Source organism: Pogona vitticeps, chromosome 6 (genome assembly GCF_051106095.1).
Source record: "Pogona vitticeps strain Pit_001003342236 chromosome 6, PviZW2.1, whole genome shotgun sequence".
Taxonomy (NCBI): Eukaryota; Metazoa; Chordata; class Lepidosauria; order Squamata; family Agamidae; genus Pogona; species Pogona vitticeps.
Genome location: NC_135788.1, coordinates 106127023 through 106142870, shown reverse-complemented (window position 1 = coordinate 106142870; position 15848 = coordinate 106127023). Strand labels below are relative to the sequence as shown.

Below are 15848 nucleotides of genomic sequence, written 5' to 3'. Positions count from 1 at the left end.
AACCCTGTAGCTTACAGAGTCACTTTAGGTCATCCTCCCCATTTGCTTTCACCTCATATCATGTGGCCTTAAGAGTACTTCAGTTAGGGTGAAGTAGATCATAGCTTCATTCATTCATTTCATTTCATCCATTCATTCATCCATTCATTTCTACTGAGCTCAAAGTATTGTGTGTGGCTCTCCCCCTTCTCTCTTTATCTGGACAACATTTCTATGAGGTAAATCAGGCTGAGGGACGGTGACTGCCCAAAGTCACCCAGTATATTTTGTGGTCATTGGCCATTTGAATCTAGGTCTCCTCTTAGTCCCGACGCTAAACACTCTGCTTTTATACAGTATATCTATAAAAGGAAGGCAGCTTACAAGAGAACAACTCAACCTCCACATCTGAGTTTTGAAGACATACAATGAGTACTGCAGCAAAGTGATACATGAGGAGTCCACCATCCAAATGGGTCCTGCACCAAAGTGTTGTAGTGGGTCCCGGCTGTTGTGGTAGATACCCGTGTTCATGAGTAGTGGAGGAGCAGGAGGCTACATTTCTTCCTCTCACTCTAGACTGAAATATAGCAGGTCACAAAAAAACACCATTGCCTGAGATCCTGGAGCGATAACTGGGCATGTAAAGCAGAGTTGGGAGACGTTACTGCAGTATTGATAGCATCTGACCTAGTATAAGGCCTCTTCCTGTGTTCTAAAATGATAATATATTTTTAACAATGTATGACCACCCGATATGAGTCCCTAAATTATAATTATTTTGTACACAAATCTGGCACTGTCTCTAAATATACTGTATGTTGTACTCCCTTAGCTTCAGTGGGGCAGGATGATGGGAAGAGTGGTTTGTTGACATCTGGAAGGCTGCAGAATCTCTACTTCTGTCATAAATCTTCCATGTATAACCTGAGTAATCTCAGATGACACACAGTATAATTTTATTTCCTGTTCCCTGCTCCTCTTCGTACCCCCCGTTTCTTCTCACACCTCATACATCCTTTATCTAAGTGCCTACATTTCTCCTCTTTATAGCATCCTCTGCTCTAACCAAGTATCACATTTCTCTGCTTGTTCTCTAGCACTGTTCTTTTTGAATTTTAGAGGGTACCCTGTTTCCCGAAAATAAGACATGGTCTTATATTTATTTTTGCTCCAAAAATGCATTAGGGCTGATTTTCAGGGGAGGTTTTATTTTTTTCATGTACAACAAACTACGTTTATTCAAATACAGTCATGTCATCTTATTCAGGTTGCTGCACAGTGGTGGCGGACGGGGTTTTACTTAGTTTGGGGCTTAGTTTGGGGGTAGGGCTTATATTACGAGCAACTTGAAAAATCACACTAGCAAAGCAAAAGCGTGCTGCTTATATACCGCCCCAAGTTCTTCAAGCACTCTCTGGGCGGTTTACAAGTTAATTATGCAGGCTACACATTGCCCCCCCCCCACAAGCTGGGTACTCATTTTACTGACCTCGGAAGGATAGAAGGCTGAGTCAACCTTGAGCCGGCTACCTGGGATTGAACCCCAGGTTGTAAGCACAGTTTTGGCTGCAGTACAGCGGTTTAACCACTGTGCCACGAGGCTCTACTAGGGCTTATTTTCAGTTTAGGCTTTATTTTAGAGTCCTAGTTCTGAGACACTTTTTATTTTTTTGCTTATATTTTCGCCACCTTCAGATATTAGTGCCTTCACACCAACTGCTTCACTAAGGTAATTCCTTATCAGGCTGCTGCAAATTCCTTACTCCCGCAGTAGATTCCAGGATATGTCCCTGGCAGAGTTTGGAAAGTTCCTTTTAAAAGTTACAATTGTTATGACAACAGGCGGAAGTTATCCATAACAGAACATTGATGGAATGATGCCTGTAGTTCCACTCAGGAATTAGGGTCCCTGATCCTAAATCAGGGCTGGACTAGGCCATATTGGCCAGAGAAATCATTTGAGTATTTATACTAGTGTAAATGCAGTGGCATTACTCACAATGAATAGCTGCTAATTAACAAATCACAGACTGAATTTCAACTTGGGCACCAGTTATATGACTGCATACAGCTGGGAACTCAAATAAATGGCAGCAATTCACTACTCTGAGTTATGCCATTGAATTTATCCTGAGTGCAAATATGCAATTGGATTCTAGCCATTGAGACTCTAAGCCTTGTAGCACTAGCAAAAATGTGTATCATTCTAATGATTAAATATAAACTTTAAATTTATTTTGTTTTATAACAGCAACATACCGTAATAATCTTAGAACTGCAGAGATGGAAGGGACTCTGTGGACTGATTCCAGTCCCTGTCAAGAAGGCACAGTGGGGAATCGAACTTCCAACCTCTAGCTCTGTAGCCAAATGCCTAAACTACAAATTTATTTTTATACATCCTTTATATCTAAGTTCCTCAGATGTAGTTTACTTACCTTGTGTGTAAATCTAGCACTGTTCTTGGATCTGATGACCACAGGCTTCTTGTGATCTGAAAATCACGACTTTGTTACATTTGCTTTTCGCAGGCCTGTCTCGTTCACACATAAAACTGAGAGGGATGGGGTTAGGGTAGGAGTGTGAGGAAATGTGATTGGATTCACATCTTAATATGACCTTGCCTCATTTTTGAACTCTTGCTTGAACAGAATCTTTGTTATCTTGTGGAATTCTTTTTTTTTTTTTTGAAGTTTTCAGTGGAATTCTCCAATCAAACAATACAAACAAAAATGTATACAGTGACCGAAGTGCATACAAAAACTGCTCAAGTTAAAAATGCATTACATTATAATTGCATAAAGGTAAATGTGTACATTAGGGTGGAAAGCAAACAGACACTTGTGCTTAGAAAAGGCGCACTAAATGTATACAAACTTTAAGCAGCCTTTAGAAACCATGCAGGGTGGACTATACTTAAGATAGGAAAACAAGAGATAGGTTCATCCATCCGTTGGTAAGGGGATTCTGGGAGTTGTAGTTGCACAGGAAGACTGGGAAAAGTGGGCAAGCTGTCTTTCAAGAAAGCTTGGCTGGCATGTCCAGTTTTTTTTTTTCCTGCCAATAGGTCCTAGTAGATATTTAAGGAACTCCAGAATTCCAGGCACGCTGTGTAGAGAAAGGAAGACGAGAAGACAGACAGACAGATAACAGTTCTAAAGGTGTGAAAACACCCTTGCTTTTAAGTTTTTTTTTTTTTTGTTTTTTTTTTGAAGGCAGGCATTACAAATACGCTTGGAATTCTTGTGTCTCCCATTCTTAGTCCTTCTCTGCAGCCCGTCGGCCTTCCAACAGCTGCAGCTCTGGCGGGAGGAAGCCTTCCACAATAGTACCAAAATAGCTAATCCCTCCGTTTGTTGGAAGAGAACTATTCTGCCTCTTCCCCCCCCCCAACCATGTTTTCAGCCACATTCATGAAACGTTTTTTCTCCAGCGATGCCACCACACGGCAGATCATCACAGAGAGTCCGGAGCCATTTGTCCCCGTGATGTCCCACTCCCGATCTGAATGTCTTCCCTCCCTTCCTCCGTGCCCACCCTCAAGATGCATCTCAGATTCATGCCTTTATCCCCCTCCGCTCCCCTCACAAAAACAGCCCACCCTTCAGCCAAGCAGTCCATCCAAGAGTCAGCTGCCAACAGGCACCACCTGCTAGACAGTGAGGCTCCGGCCTGCTCCATAGGCCTCCACCACCCTCCACAAAGAACTCCCCTCCCCACAAAAGCCCCCCCCCTCTCCCTTCAACACCCACCTCCCTTTTCCTTTATATCAACCACCTGTTTATTATGTTCTCAGCTATTTCCATCCTCAACAACAGGTGGGCCCTCGGCCCCCTGGGGCTCATGTCTACTAGGTTGCATAGGCATCTGGTTACACCACAAGAGGTTTGGAAGGGTGGGGTGGCAAGGAAAGAGAGCAAAGTTAAGAGCCTCACGGATCTATTCCCAGCTGTGGAAGGACATTAATATGTCTGGGATAGAACAAGGGCGGGCGAGGAGCCAGGACGCCTGGGATCTTGGGAAGGCACAGAGCCGACGACCTGATTCCCTCGCCAGCTCTGATGACAGCCCTTTTCCTACCCTGCTGACGGAGGATCACCGCCTGGCACTCAATAGTTACTCAACCAAAAGAAGGCCTGCCACATCAGTGTCTTTTCTACCGTCTGGAAACATTAGGTTTTGGACTACAACTCCCAGAATTCCACAGCCACCCAAGCTATTGTCGCCTCGAGAGCTAACGTCCCAAAACATGACTTTTCCAAGCTGTACATTTCAGACCGTGCCAGACTTTAAGGGTCCGCGGTAAGTGTGGTACTGTGGGAGTTGTCAACCAGAAAATAACCATTTCCAGGCTCTGCTTCATCTGCACTTTGAAGTGGGAGGGGACCCAAGATTCCACAATAAGGATATATTTACAGTCTGCAATTCTGAAATTAAGTTACATTCCAAAATTCTGTTTAATTTCCCCAGTTTTGCAGGTTTGCATGAAGTTGCTTCCGAGGTGTTTTATTTTGTTTTGTTCATCATCAGGAGGGGCAAGTGGACACATAAGGGGCAGGTTTCCCTCCCGTGGCCTGCCAGACATGTTCTCACTCTTCTCTGGGTCAGGTTCCTTTGCATTCCCAGCCCATTCAAATGCACAGCCTCTGACCCAGTGAGTCCCATAATACAGAATACAGATAGGCCTTTCTGATTCCTAAGCTGACAGGTGCTGAGCCCCACTCCCTAGCATTCTCCTGAAGTTCTGCTTTCCAGTCCAGAATCTTCACCCTCTTCAGCCTTTTCCCCTTTTGTAGTGGGGCTGGGGTGGCAGAACTCTAAAGCTATGAAAAAAAAACAGGTTGTATTGTACGAGACTGTAGGACCAAGAGGGCCACACCTTTGAATCGTCCTTGCAAGGACACACAAACTGATTGCCAACAAAACACCCAGCAGAATGGGGAGTTTGCCAGGCTACAAAATTTCTCCTCAAAGGGCTAGATTTCACTTGCAGGGAATTTTGTGCATGTAATTGATTCTTGTCACACACAGGAACCTGCAGAAATGGTGCTGCAACTTGCAGCCTGAAGAGGAACCATATTTCCAGGTCCTTCCATGTTTTACCAGCTCATTGTCCTACACAGGATGGGTTGCAGAGTAGTGGGGAAATGCTCTGCACGTGGTCAGAGCCATTTCATTCTCTCTCTCTCTCTTTTATTATTATTATTTTTTACTTTTTACTATGCTTTGCATTTCCCAGACCTGGTTAGGCCTGGTACGTCTCCTGGTATGACTTGTGTGGGGGAACATGAGTGATAGTGGCTGGAACTCACCTCCATCTAGAGAAACTCCAGATGACCTCTTGCTGCCCTCAGTAGAGGTAAAAAATGGGTAGGGAAGGTCTTCTTCTTCCCCCCCCCCACCCGCCATACACACTTCGCTTGCACTTGACTGTCTTGGCACAGCCAATTAAATGTGCCTTTGAACCCTTTGATCCTTCTCCTCACTTCCACTCCTCTCCCAAATACGTATAAGATCTAAAAGGGTCTCCTGTGTTTCTTTGCCTGCAGCTGAGGCTCACGCGTCCCTTTGAATCTTCAAAGCCCCGTGCATGCTTTAACTGATTACACATTTAGCATCTCTAATCTCTTTTTGGGGGGCCCCCACCCTGGAGGCAGCCTTGGGATGTGTCCCTCTTCTTTCAAGCTTGTCTTGTCACACTTGCTCTGATGTTCCTCCAGCTCCACATTTCAGGGTTTGTGGAGGGGGTGGGTGGGTTAGGGAAGGGAAGAGAGGAGGGGAAGCTGAAGGACTCCTATGAAGATGGAAGACACTTTCCTTCTTCAGCAAGTCTTCTGTAAAGCTGTGTTTGTTCTGTATCCTTTTCACCAATGCAGCACTCTTGAATTATAAATACTGTATAGCTTGTTGACTTATAAATCAAATAGTTGCCACAGTCAGTACACAAACTTGGAGCTTTTCTGAACTCCTGTCCAGAAAAATAATTTTTTCAAACTCCAATTTAACTCTTCCAGCTGTGAAAACTAATGTTGTAAGCCATTTTGAAAAAGACACCTTACCTGCATCTATTAAGAACCAGAACTACTTTTGGATTTGAGAGCATGGCTTCTGACCCTCTAAAATCTGAGATTCTCAACCTATAGGATTGTTCCTAGCGGTGTGAAAGGATGGGATTTTAAAAAAATCTACAAAACAACACTGAAACATATAAGAGCTTTGAAAAGTTGCTTTTGTGGACAATATACCCAAAATTCCTTCTCTGACATGGTTTTGGAGTACTATTTCCTGAATCCTTTATCAGTCAGAAGAGTGTTCCTGTCTCAGTACGGTGGGGTCTTGACTTGAGAACTTAATCCGTATTGGAAGGTGGTTCTCAAGTCAAAAAGTCTGTAAGTCAAGTCTCCATTGACCTACAGTGCATTGAAAACCGATTAATCCCGTAACAGGCCGTTTTTGTTCCATTTTGTTTTTTTTTTTTTTTCTGGTCTGTAAGTCAAATCTCAGTCTGCAAGTCAAACCTAAATTTTGCGGCTAGAGAAGTCTGTAACTCAAAAAGTCTGTAAGTCAAGCCGTCTGTAAGTCAAGGGTCCACTGTATCAAGTTGGGTCAACCTCAACAACAGCTTTAAAGGGCCCACCAAGGATCTTTGTAGGCCGAGCTTCAAACAGTAGGCAATCGAATAAGAGTTACTGGTACAGTTTGGGTTGCCATTATGATCACCTTCCTTGTTCAGTCAATGATAGATCTGAACAAGAAATGAGAGGAAGCCATGCTGACTGGGGGAAATCCAGGAACCATATCCACAGAGCAGCCTTTTCCAGCTCTGAAGCAACCAATTCATTGTAGAGGTATGCATGTTCATGCTTTTGGACTGTAGATCTATAAATTCTGCCTGGCGAACTCGGGGAGTTGTAGTCCAAAACACAACCCTACGTGTCTCTAATTAGTAGTATCTTCTCTTTGAGATGGCAAAGGGGAAAACTGAAGTGTGCTCCCATAGGAAGAGCTAATTCTGATGGTCCCTTTCTTCCTCTTTCTCTGTTGCTCATCCCCATCCAGAGTTCTCTGAATGTTTTATGGTGAATGGGGCCGATTATCGGGGCACGCAGAACAGGACCTCACTCGGGAATTCGGGGCGTTCCTGCCTCTACTGGAACCAGACACGGGAACATGCCTACAACACAGCCAAGTACCCTAATGGCGAGTGGGGACTGGGCAGCCACAACTACTGCCGCAATCCGGACGGGGATGTGCAGCCCTGGTGCTACATTTCAGAGAACGAGGAAGGGATCTACTGGAAGTACTGTGACATCCCCACCTGCCATAGTGAGTTCTGGATACTGGGGCAAGCTCTGTCTGTGTGTTTGTGTGTGAACTCAGGGTGTGGCAACCTTAACAGATAATGCAGAAAATGCGCTGGGACAGGGACAGTCTGCATTATTTTCTATTAACTATATGACATAAACATCAATGTGAATCAGCTTGCATTCTCCCCCTCCCTCATCGTTAGTTTTTCTGTCTGTTGCTGGGAGTTGAATGAATTTGCATTGGTTCAAGTGGTGTGATCTCTTGAGCTGATGCAACGGGTGATCAGAAGCTGGCTCTCCCTTCTTCCTGGTTTAAGGTGAGGAGAAGGGAAGCAAAAGGGCACTTCTGGAGGTACCACTTCCTTCTCTACTGAGCACTTCTTTGCCTATAAAAATGTTTAAGGCTTGGTGCTGGTGTTGGTGCACTAGACTGGCTGGAAACTAAAGGTGGTGGTGGTGGGAGTGAGTCAGGAGGAAATTGGCAGAGAGAAGGAAATTGGCAGTCAAATCTTATTTGCAGCTTGTTAAGACAGCTGTGGTTGCTGTGCCTCCTGCAAATCATAATGGCTACAGTAGAGCCAAATTAACAAGGTGCTAACAAATTCAGGTTGGAAACTTCCTCTGTTCTCTCTGTTGACTCCTGTGTGATCTGCTAATACCAATTCACCCTGGGTTGCTTTGCATTCTTCCTGTTTTGTATATATACTCTCCAAAAAGTTGCTTTTTTGGGCATGGCAGCTCCCCAATCCCCACACCAGCATGGTGGCCATACTGGCAGGGTGATTTGTACATATTCTGTACTTATTAAAAAGACAAACAAACAAATAAATCAGGGCCTTGTTCAAGTGCCAAGGTTGTCAGTCAAGGAGACTTCTCTGGAACAGTTTGGCCCAAGCTATAGGAGGGCTGGATGAGAGCCAGACGTCTTGAGCCCCACCCTCTCGCATATATGCCAGATCACCTCCCTGCTCTGATTGATATTTTTAAAAATAAGCCTCTGGGAACTGTGTCATTGGTCTCTCTTGTTGTGTTCTGCAGTGCCCGGCTATGTTGGCTGCTTCCTGGATTCTGGGACACCCCCAACTTTGAGTGGAAGCAGTGGCACATCTACCAAGCTCACCGTGCAGGTTTGCCTCAGCTTCTGCCGCAAGCGGGGTTACAAGGTAAAGCACTCTGTCAGCTGTGAGCCTTTCAAGTACACATATATTTTTCCTTTCTTCTTCTTCTTCTTCTTCTTCTTCTTCTTCTTCTTCTTCTTCTTCTTCTTCTTCTTCTTCTTCTTCTTCTTCTTCTTCTTCTTCTTCTTCTTCTTCTTCTCCTTCTCCTCCTCCTCCTCCTCCTCCTCCTCCCTCTTTTATTGAGGCTGGACAAAACCATGGTTGTACTCACATGGGATGTAGCATCTCTCTAAACTATAAAGGACCCCAAGTTTTTTTTTAGACTACAAGTTCATCTCTTTCCTTCACTTCTTTTCTCATTTATTGTACCTTGAATGATCAGCTGTAACCATTTGTACTTTTCATTTCTCACATGACTGAAGTATACTAGCTTTCTGCATTTTATGAGCTTCGTGATTTCTTGGTCTTTATTAATTCCTCCTAATACTACTACACCAATCACCCTCTCAGTCTGAGTAATTCTTATCATCTTGTGATAAATTCACACTTCAAATGCTTGTACCTGTTTTATATAACAGTCTGTGTTAAAGTTGACAATTCCATGCCGTACGGTAGAACTGAGAATACACAGAATCCAACAATGCAAATTCTCAAAGCCTGTTTTAAATTTTTGGTGTGTATTACATTCTTTGTCTTAAGGAAATTACACCAGACCATCTCTATTCTTATTTCTATTGCATAATTAGATTTCCACTGTTAATTTAAGCAAATGCCAAGAGATTTGCATTTAATTTATTAGATACACCTATATCCTGAGTTTTTCCTTAGTGCTCAAGGTAATGTATAGAGCTTCCCACCCCTTTTGTTCCCACAACCTCTCTGGGGTAGGTCAGGCTGAGAGACAGAAAACTACTAGTGAATTCTGTCAATGCTTGTTTGTTGGAGAAGGGTGATTATAAATTTAATAAATAAATATTTACACTGAGGCATTTGGACTGCACTAAAATGGATGAGGACAGATGACACTGATTTGCATAACATAACATATGTTACTATATATGTACAGAAGCAAAATTAAAGGATTTTGCAGTTAAACAGAACTGCAGTGCATCTCACCCAGGTGGGTACTGTGACTTGGCTACCTGCTAAGTCTGCTGTCCAGGTCCTAATTATGGGTGCACAATATCAAGGTCTCTCTAATCACTTTCCTTTCTTTATCTTTTAAATCAAACTTGGTCCAGACAGACCTTGAAATGGAGAATGTCTTCAAAAGGACGACTGTTTTCTGGTAGCCCTTTAAGCAGAGGAGTGCCCTCCAACAAACGAGAAATGTGGCCACCCTACTAAGGACAGATACTGGTTTCCTGGGTACTTCCCCTCCCAAGGGAACTCTGGGGATTGTAGTTCTTTGAGGAAATGTAGTTCCCACAATGCTTTGAAGGAAGCCACAAGTATTCCCTTAAAGGTTTTGTTTGCTTAAGGGGATTATATCTTGCCTTTCAACAAAGCCCTCAAGGCTCATATACAGCTGATGTCATATAAATACACGAAGAGAGGCCTTTGCCAGTCAGTCAATGACTCTGAACTCTGTTCAGCCCTGTTCCATCCCAAGCGCCTCTCCTCCCATCAGTTGTAACTCAAGACATATGCTGCAAATCAATGGAAAGAAATTAGGTCCTGGAGTGAGGTCAACCAACCACCCTACGGAGACACAGCTGGTTGCTAAGAGAGCCATGGATTCCATCTTTCTTCGCAAGGCTGCCAGGGTTATTCCAAGACACTTTGCTGCCTGTAGTGAGGGAAGAGATGGGGTGTTTCCTTACCCCTTCTGACAGCATTTGGCAAGCTTCCGTTTTGGCCTTCAAGACCTGGATTCCTACAGAGAGCACAGCCAGGAATAACATTTCTTGAGCTCAGCCCTTCCATTCAGAAGTGGAGTAGACTGCGCGTTGGGCCTTATTTCCACAGTCACATTGAGGCAGGACCTTCTGCTTCACCTCATCCAGTTTAGGGGGTGCCAGGAGAGTTGTGAGGCACATACAGGTTTTCCCTCCAGCCTCTTGCTGCCACTTCACATCTCTCTCTTGAGCCTCTGTTCCCAAAGAAATGTAATGGCTCTGTAGACTTAGTTTACGTGTATCCCACAGTCTTCTTCTCTAGTCAAAAAGGCAGGGCCCATTTTCCCAGCTAGCCTTGCTCCCCACCCTCTTCTGCATCTTCAACCAGCTGATGAGACTACGGAGCTTCCAGCTCTGCCATCCTCCCTCCCTTTCAAATCCATCCACCAGTTCCGACTGAGACGGGGCTCTGGTGTGGAAGCAGTAAATTTGTTCTTGTTCCAGGCGATCAGATTTTATGAGCATAACAAATGCACAGTTGTTACCCATTTGTTGCACTCAGTTCAGACGCCGGCCCTTGGCGTTAGGCTTCTGTTCCAGCAAATCTGCTTTGTTTTCTCATGACACATATTTTTAAAAACATTTATCTTTTTTTTTTTTTTTTTTTTTTGCATCTGGGAGAAAATGTGGCTCAGTTTGTCCCCCTACTGTGACTTCGATTTAGTCTTCCCCTCAGGAAGAATTAACCGTTTGATATAATGCTTATTGTATATTTACTCCCAGAAAATGCTTGTGGAAATGTCAGCTTTGGGTGCCAAAAAAACTTGGCAAGTGATGGTGGGTGGGGAAATTGATAGTTTCACCTCTGGAAACAAAATGTTTCTGTTCACCCTTCTGACAATATAATTTCCTATATCTGTTTTCTGGACCAGAGGTTGCAGCTCTCAGAATCCTTGAAACAGCTTGGCAAGTGGCCCAGTGGGATTCTGGGACTTGTTAGTAATGGCTGAAATCCCATGGTGTTGTTACGCAAAAAGTGTAAATTCCTGAGGCAAATTGCCCCAAGTTAAGAAATCTCCACAGAATTACCTGTTGCATGCTGAACTGCATGACTCAGTATGCAATAGATAATGGCCTAAATCCTGTTGCTTAGAGTAGTAAGCTGCATTTAGAGTAGGCCTGTTGGAGCTTATGGCAGAGTTGACTCATCATATCCCCATTGACTCTACTGTGGTTGACTATGCTAACCATCAGGATTTTGGCCAATGCCTATAGAGTTTGAGGCAATTTACCCCCAAAAGTTACTCCACTTGTGTTACAGTGCAACAGAATTTGGGCCAATGTCTCCAAGCTCTCACTTTCCAACAAGGGCATGGTCTAATCATCCTAGCCGTCATTCCATATGGGGCATCTTTCTGGAATAAGGTCCTTTCCAGGTTCCGCCCTGTAACCCTCCCTCCTCATCTCGTTTATCCTCTATTCTAATCTTTCTTTCTTTTCTCTCTCAACTTTCTCCTTTTCTTCTCTAAGCCTCCTTCTCCACTCTTTTGCCTCAGTCTCTCCCCAATATGACGGTCTGGGGGGGGGGAATCTCCCTTCTTCTCCACTAATCGGCCTCTTCTTTGGGCACTCTTAATCTCTCCCAAGCCCCGGTCCATGGGTCTTCCATCCATCCCCATCCCCAGCCTCCCGGTAACTGCTCTCCCTTCCTTTTTATCTCTGCTTTTCTGGGCTCAAACGCCACCCTCTTCTTCTGTTCTTTTCCCGCCGTTTCTCCCTGAGCCTTCTCAATGGTCAGTCTTTGCATCTCCTCCTCTAGCTCATCTGTTCCTGACCCTTGATGCTCTTTCTTTTTGGGTGCTGGGACAGTTTGAGTCTGTATCTCCTTCTCTTTGTTATGGAGGAGGGATGGCTCTCTGGTGAGTGGGATACCCCTTTCGCCTCCTGTCTCACACAGCTTCACTGTGTTGGTATCTAGCTTACCAAAAAATGCAACTTCTCATGCAGATTCACGGTTCACAGTTGATTCCCCAGAGATGGGTGGTCGCACTGTCAGAATGCCTTGCACACTAGAGAAAGATAAAAAGAGGAATATCCAACCACGATCAATTTATTGAAATGTGATAACCATTTATTGGTTTCATAAGGATTCCCCAATCGTAAACCAGTTAAGAAGCTTTCTGGAGATACTGTACTTGACAAAATAAAAAGAGATAGTGAAACTGTGAACAAAATGAGCTTCTACTTAATTTTACAAGGCAGGTTTTAGTATGAAAAAAGGATAATTTGTTTAGTTTTAATCTCCATTGCAAGTTATGGGTATTGAGAAATTAAAATATTTTTTTAATGTGTATAGTAAATCCAGCAGGGTGCTTTTGTATGGGTCAGTGAGCACTAAGGCACTTGAGATAATTGACCAGATTATCTACAGATACAGGTAGTAAATTTGTATTTTTGGACTATATATCCCAGAATTCCTCATAGCTGCCTGGGGAATTCTGGGAAGTGTAGTCCAAAAACACAAATCCGCACACTTTAGCTGCAACTTTAAAAAAAGTCCTCCTTGAGATGATTCATCATTGCTTTTTTCAACTCTGAAAAGGGTACAGTAAATGTATTTTCCCATTATTAGACTATGTAAGGGGGCTCCTTTTTTTATTCTATTGTTTTGCAAAAAAAAATTATGCCCCACTTCCTGAATTAATTCAGCCCCTATGTCAAATGATCAGGCATGTGTCTGCAAGTGTAATACTTTAAAATTCTATGGGACTATTTGCTTACTATGGATGAATCTTGCAGCACAATTTCACAAAACCAATCTCTTCTTATTTGCCTTTATATAACAGACAACATGAGCAAATACGCTGCAATTTGTGCAACCAAGCCCTTCGCAACAGCACCAATACAGGAGTTGCTTGTGGAATTTGCAAAGTTCAAACGTCCCTTCGATTTCAAAGTCAGACAAAAATCCAGGATATCTTCCTCAACGGGGTACCCATAACACAGGAGAATCTTCAAAACCCTAAAATGAAATATGAATCCAATTGTATGCAATTCATTAATTTAATTTATATATATATATAATCCCTCCAAGATAAGCATATAGAACTTATACCTAAACCAAGTTGGCAAGGGCTTCAGCAGTCCAAGAGGCAACAACACCTCTGGCCTCTTCAGTTCTCCTGCTTTTTCTGAATCAAACATCAGTTATTCACAGCCCGGCTCTTTCTTAGTCCCACCCCCTTAGGCCGGACCAATATTTCATAGAGGTTACACAAGCACTGACTGACCAGAACCTGTGAAGAGATGAGTGACCTAGCTCTTGTACATTCAGGTCATTATGCAGGGCTATTTTTCACATTTGAGTGCCAGTCTGGTCCTCAAGTGTTTATTATACATATAACAATGTATAAACTCATCTTCACTCCAAAGGCTCAACAGAAATGCTTGCCCCAATCCAAAGGAAGTTTTCAATTCCAACAAATCCCACTGTTTTCAAAACAATGCAGTTATAATTTTTTTCCAGACAGCTGAAGATAGTTTTAAAGAGACACATCTGCTGTTCCTTCTGTATTTGGCCTTGGCCAAATAGATCTGTCCACAGCCTCATGTCCTGTAAATTAACTGCAAACTGATCAGGCTATTTATTGTTGTCATTGCATGGTTCACAGCCTTAGCTCTGCAAATAACTCTCTCAGCCAAGCTATAAAGAGAGATCCATCTAGTACCGAAACACATATTTATGCCCCTGTCTTCTTCCTCTGAAGTTTGCTGGAGTAGAAGCTGGTTACGCTTGTTTCTGTGGCCATGAAGCAGATGTCCAGCGTAGTCAGCCAGTGAGTGCAGTGGAATGTGACCAAGTCTGCTTTGGCAAGTCCAGTGAGCTATGTGGAGGGGATGGCCGGATTGGAATATACAATGGTAAGCATGAGCACATAGACACATTTTCTTAGAATTCAATTTTAAATATAATATTGACAAACAGATACTGTATTTGCAAATAGATGTGATGTGAAATGTATATTCAGTTATTTAAAATAACTCTGGGTGTGAATGTAAGACATTGCTTCTGGGTCCATGATGCAAAATATCAATAATTTTCTGGACATTGTGTTGCAATGTTGTGCTTGTGCTGCCAGCAGGAAAAAGGATGCTAAGCTTTACAGAGGAAAGGTCAGCCTGAATGTCTATGACACCAATGTAAGCTGTCAAAATGAGCCACAGGGTCCCCTTTTGTCTCACTACCATTCACAGACTATAAGCAAGGGAAATTTTCTTAATATGACTCTCCTTTCAGTCCATTAAACACTTCTCACCCAAAAACAAAACAATTGTCATGGTTGTGTTTTATATGTGCAGTTTGCATTCACAGTGGTAGAAGTATTTTCTGTTTCTCACAATATAATAACACTTGGAAGGTTTCTGCCAATGAAATCAGTAGAAAGAAAGTTTGGGATTAACTTCAAGGTATTTATACAGAGACAAAATACAGGGTATGAACATATTCAGGGTTCACCAGAGGGAAATAAAATGACAGATACACTAGGTGGCAGTTCTGAGCTATATTACAACACAGGGTTTTGAAAAACAGACAATTAAAAGTACCTTTCTATATTTCGTAACTGCAATTGCAATTCTATACACCAGGAATGGGCAAAGTGTAGCTTATGAGCCACTTGCAGCCCTCACACATCCCAGTGTGGTGTTGAGGCCCCCTCGACCCCAGCACTTAAAAAACAATAATTCTGGTTTGAAAATCACCTGTCACTTAGAACTCTTTGGAGAGCAAATAATTGGTCATTTAAGTGCAACAGGGATGGTTAGCCCCTTTTAAAACATGAAGTAATTGTTTTTACAAGCTGGAAGCCACCGGAGGTATCTAACCTTTTCCTATTACTTAAAAAAAAAGGCTATTTCTGTTCCAAAAAGGGCCCAGTGGAGCCCCAAATTGCATGTTAAATGGCCAACTGGGTATGGGTGGGGCTGCCAAGGTCCAGTGGATGATGAAAATGGCTCCAGATCTGATGAAGTTGCCTTCTCTTGCTAGAAACAGGATGTTCCATGTAATTTAGTAGGACATCTGAGTAGACCTGCTGCATTGTATAATTGGGCAGCATCACATTTTGCTACAGCAGAGGATGCTAAACACAAGAAGTGTCTAGGGAGAGAACACTGGTTAACAACAAGAACACACTGTGAAAAGGGCTTTGCATTTTTTCTTTTCTTTTCTTTCTTTCTTTCTTTCTTTCTTTTTTCTTTCTTTCTTTCTTTTTTTTTTTGGTTTAGAAAAGGAAAAATTTCCCAGGCCGCTACCAGAGTGAATATCATTTTGTTCTGATCTTTCCAATTTCGTGTTCTCAACATCTGGATTGCATTTATTTGTTTGTTTGTTTGCTTTTAACCAACATTGGCTTTCAATAAATTTTTTTCTGTCATTTTCCTGCATTTTTTTCAGATGTTCTTGGACAATTCCACACCCCCACTCAGTTTTGACTCAGGGAGGTGTCAAATCATAACATGTTAGCTAAACAGTTTCATTTTCCAACCTTCCGGCCTTATTTTTCCCCAAACAACTGAAACAACAAAACTACAGTAATAAGACT

At 42.9% G+C, this 15848-nt stretch overlaps 1 protein-coding gene across 1 annotated transcript in view; it reads left to right on the top strand.

Moving 5' to 3' along the window:
- KREMEN2 (kringle containing transmembrane protein 2) overlaps positions 1 to 15848 on the top strand; it is a 33578-nt gene that overhangs the window by 6630 nt on the left and 11100 nt on the right. The window contains exons 2-4 of the mRNA XM_020810575.3: positions 7042 to 7308; positions 8328 to 8452; positions 14013 to 14166. Coding sequence (XP_020666234.2) covers positions 7042 to 7308; positions 8328 to 8452; positions 14013 to 14166 — 546 coding nt within the window. The remainder of the gene's footprint in view (positions 1 to 7041; positions 7309 to 8327; positions 8453 to 14012; positions 14167 to 15848) is intronic.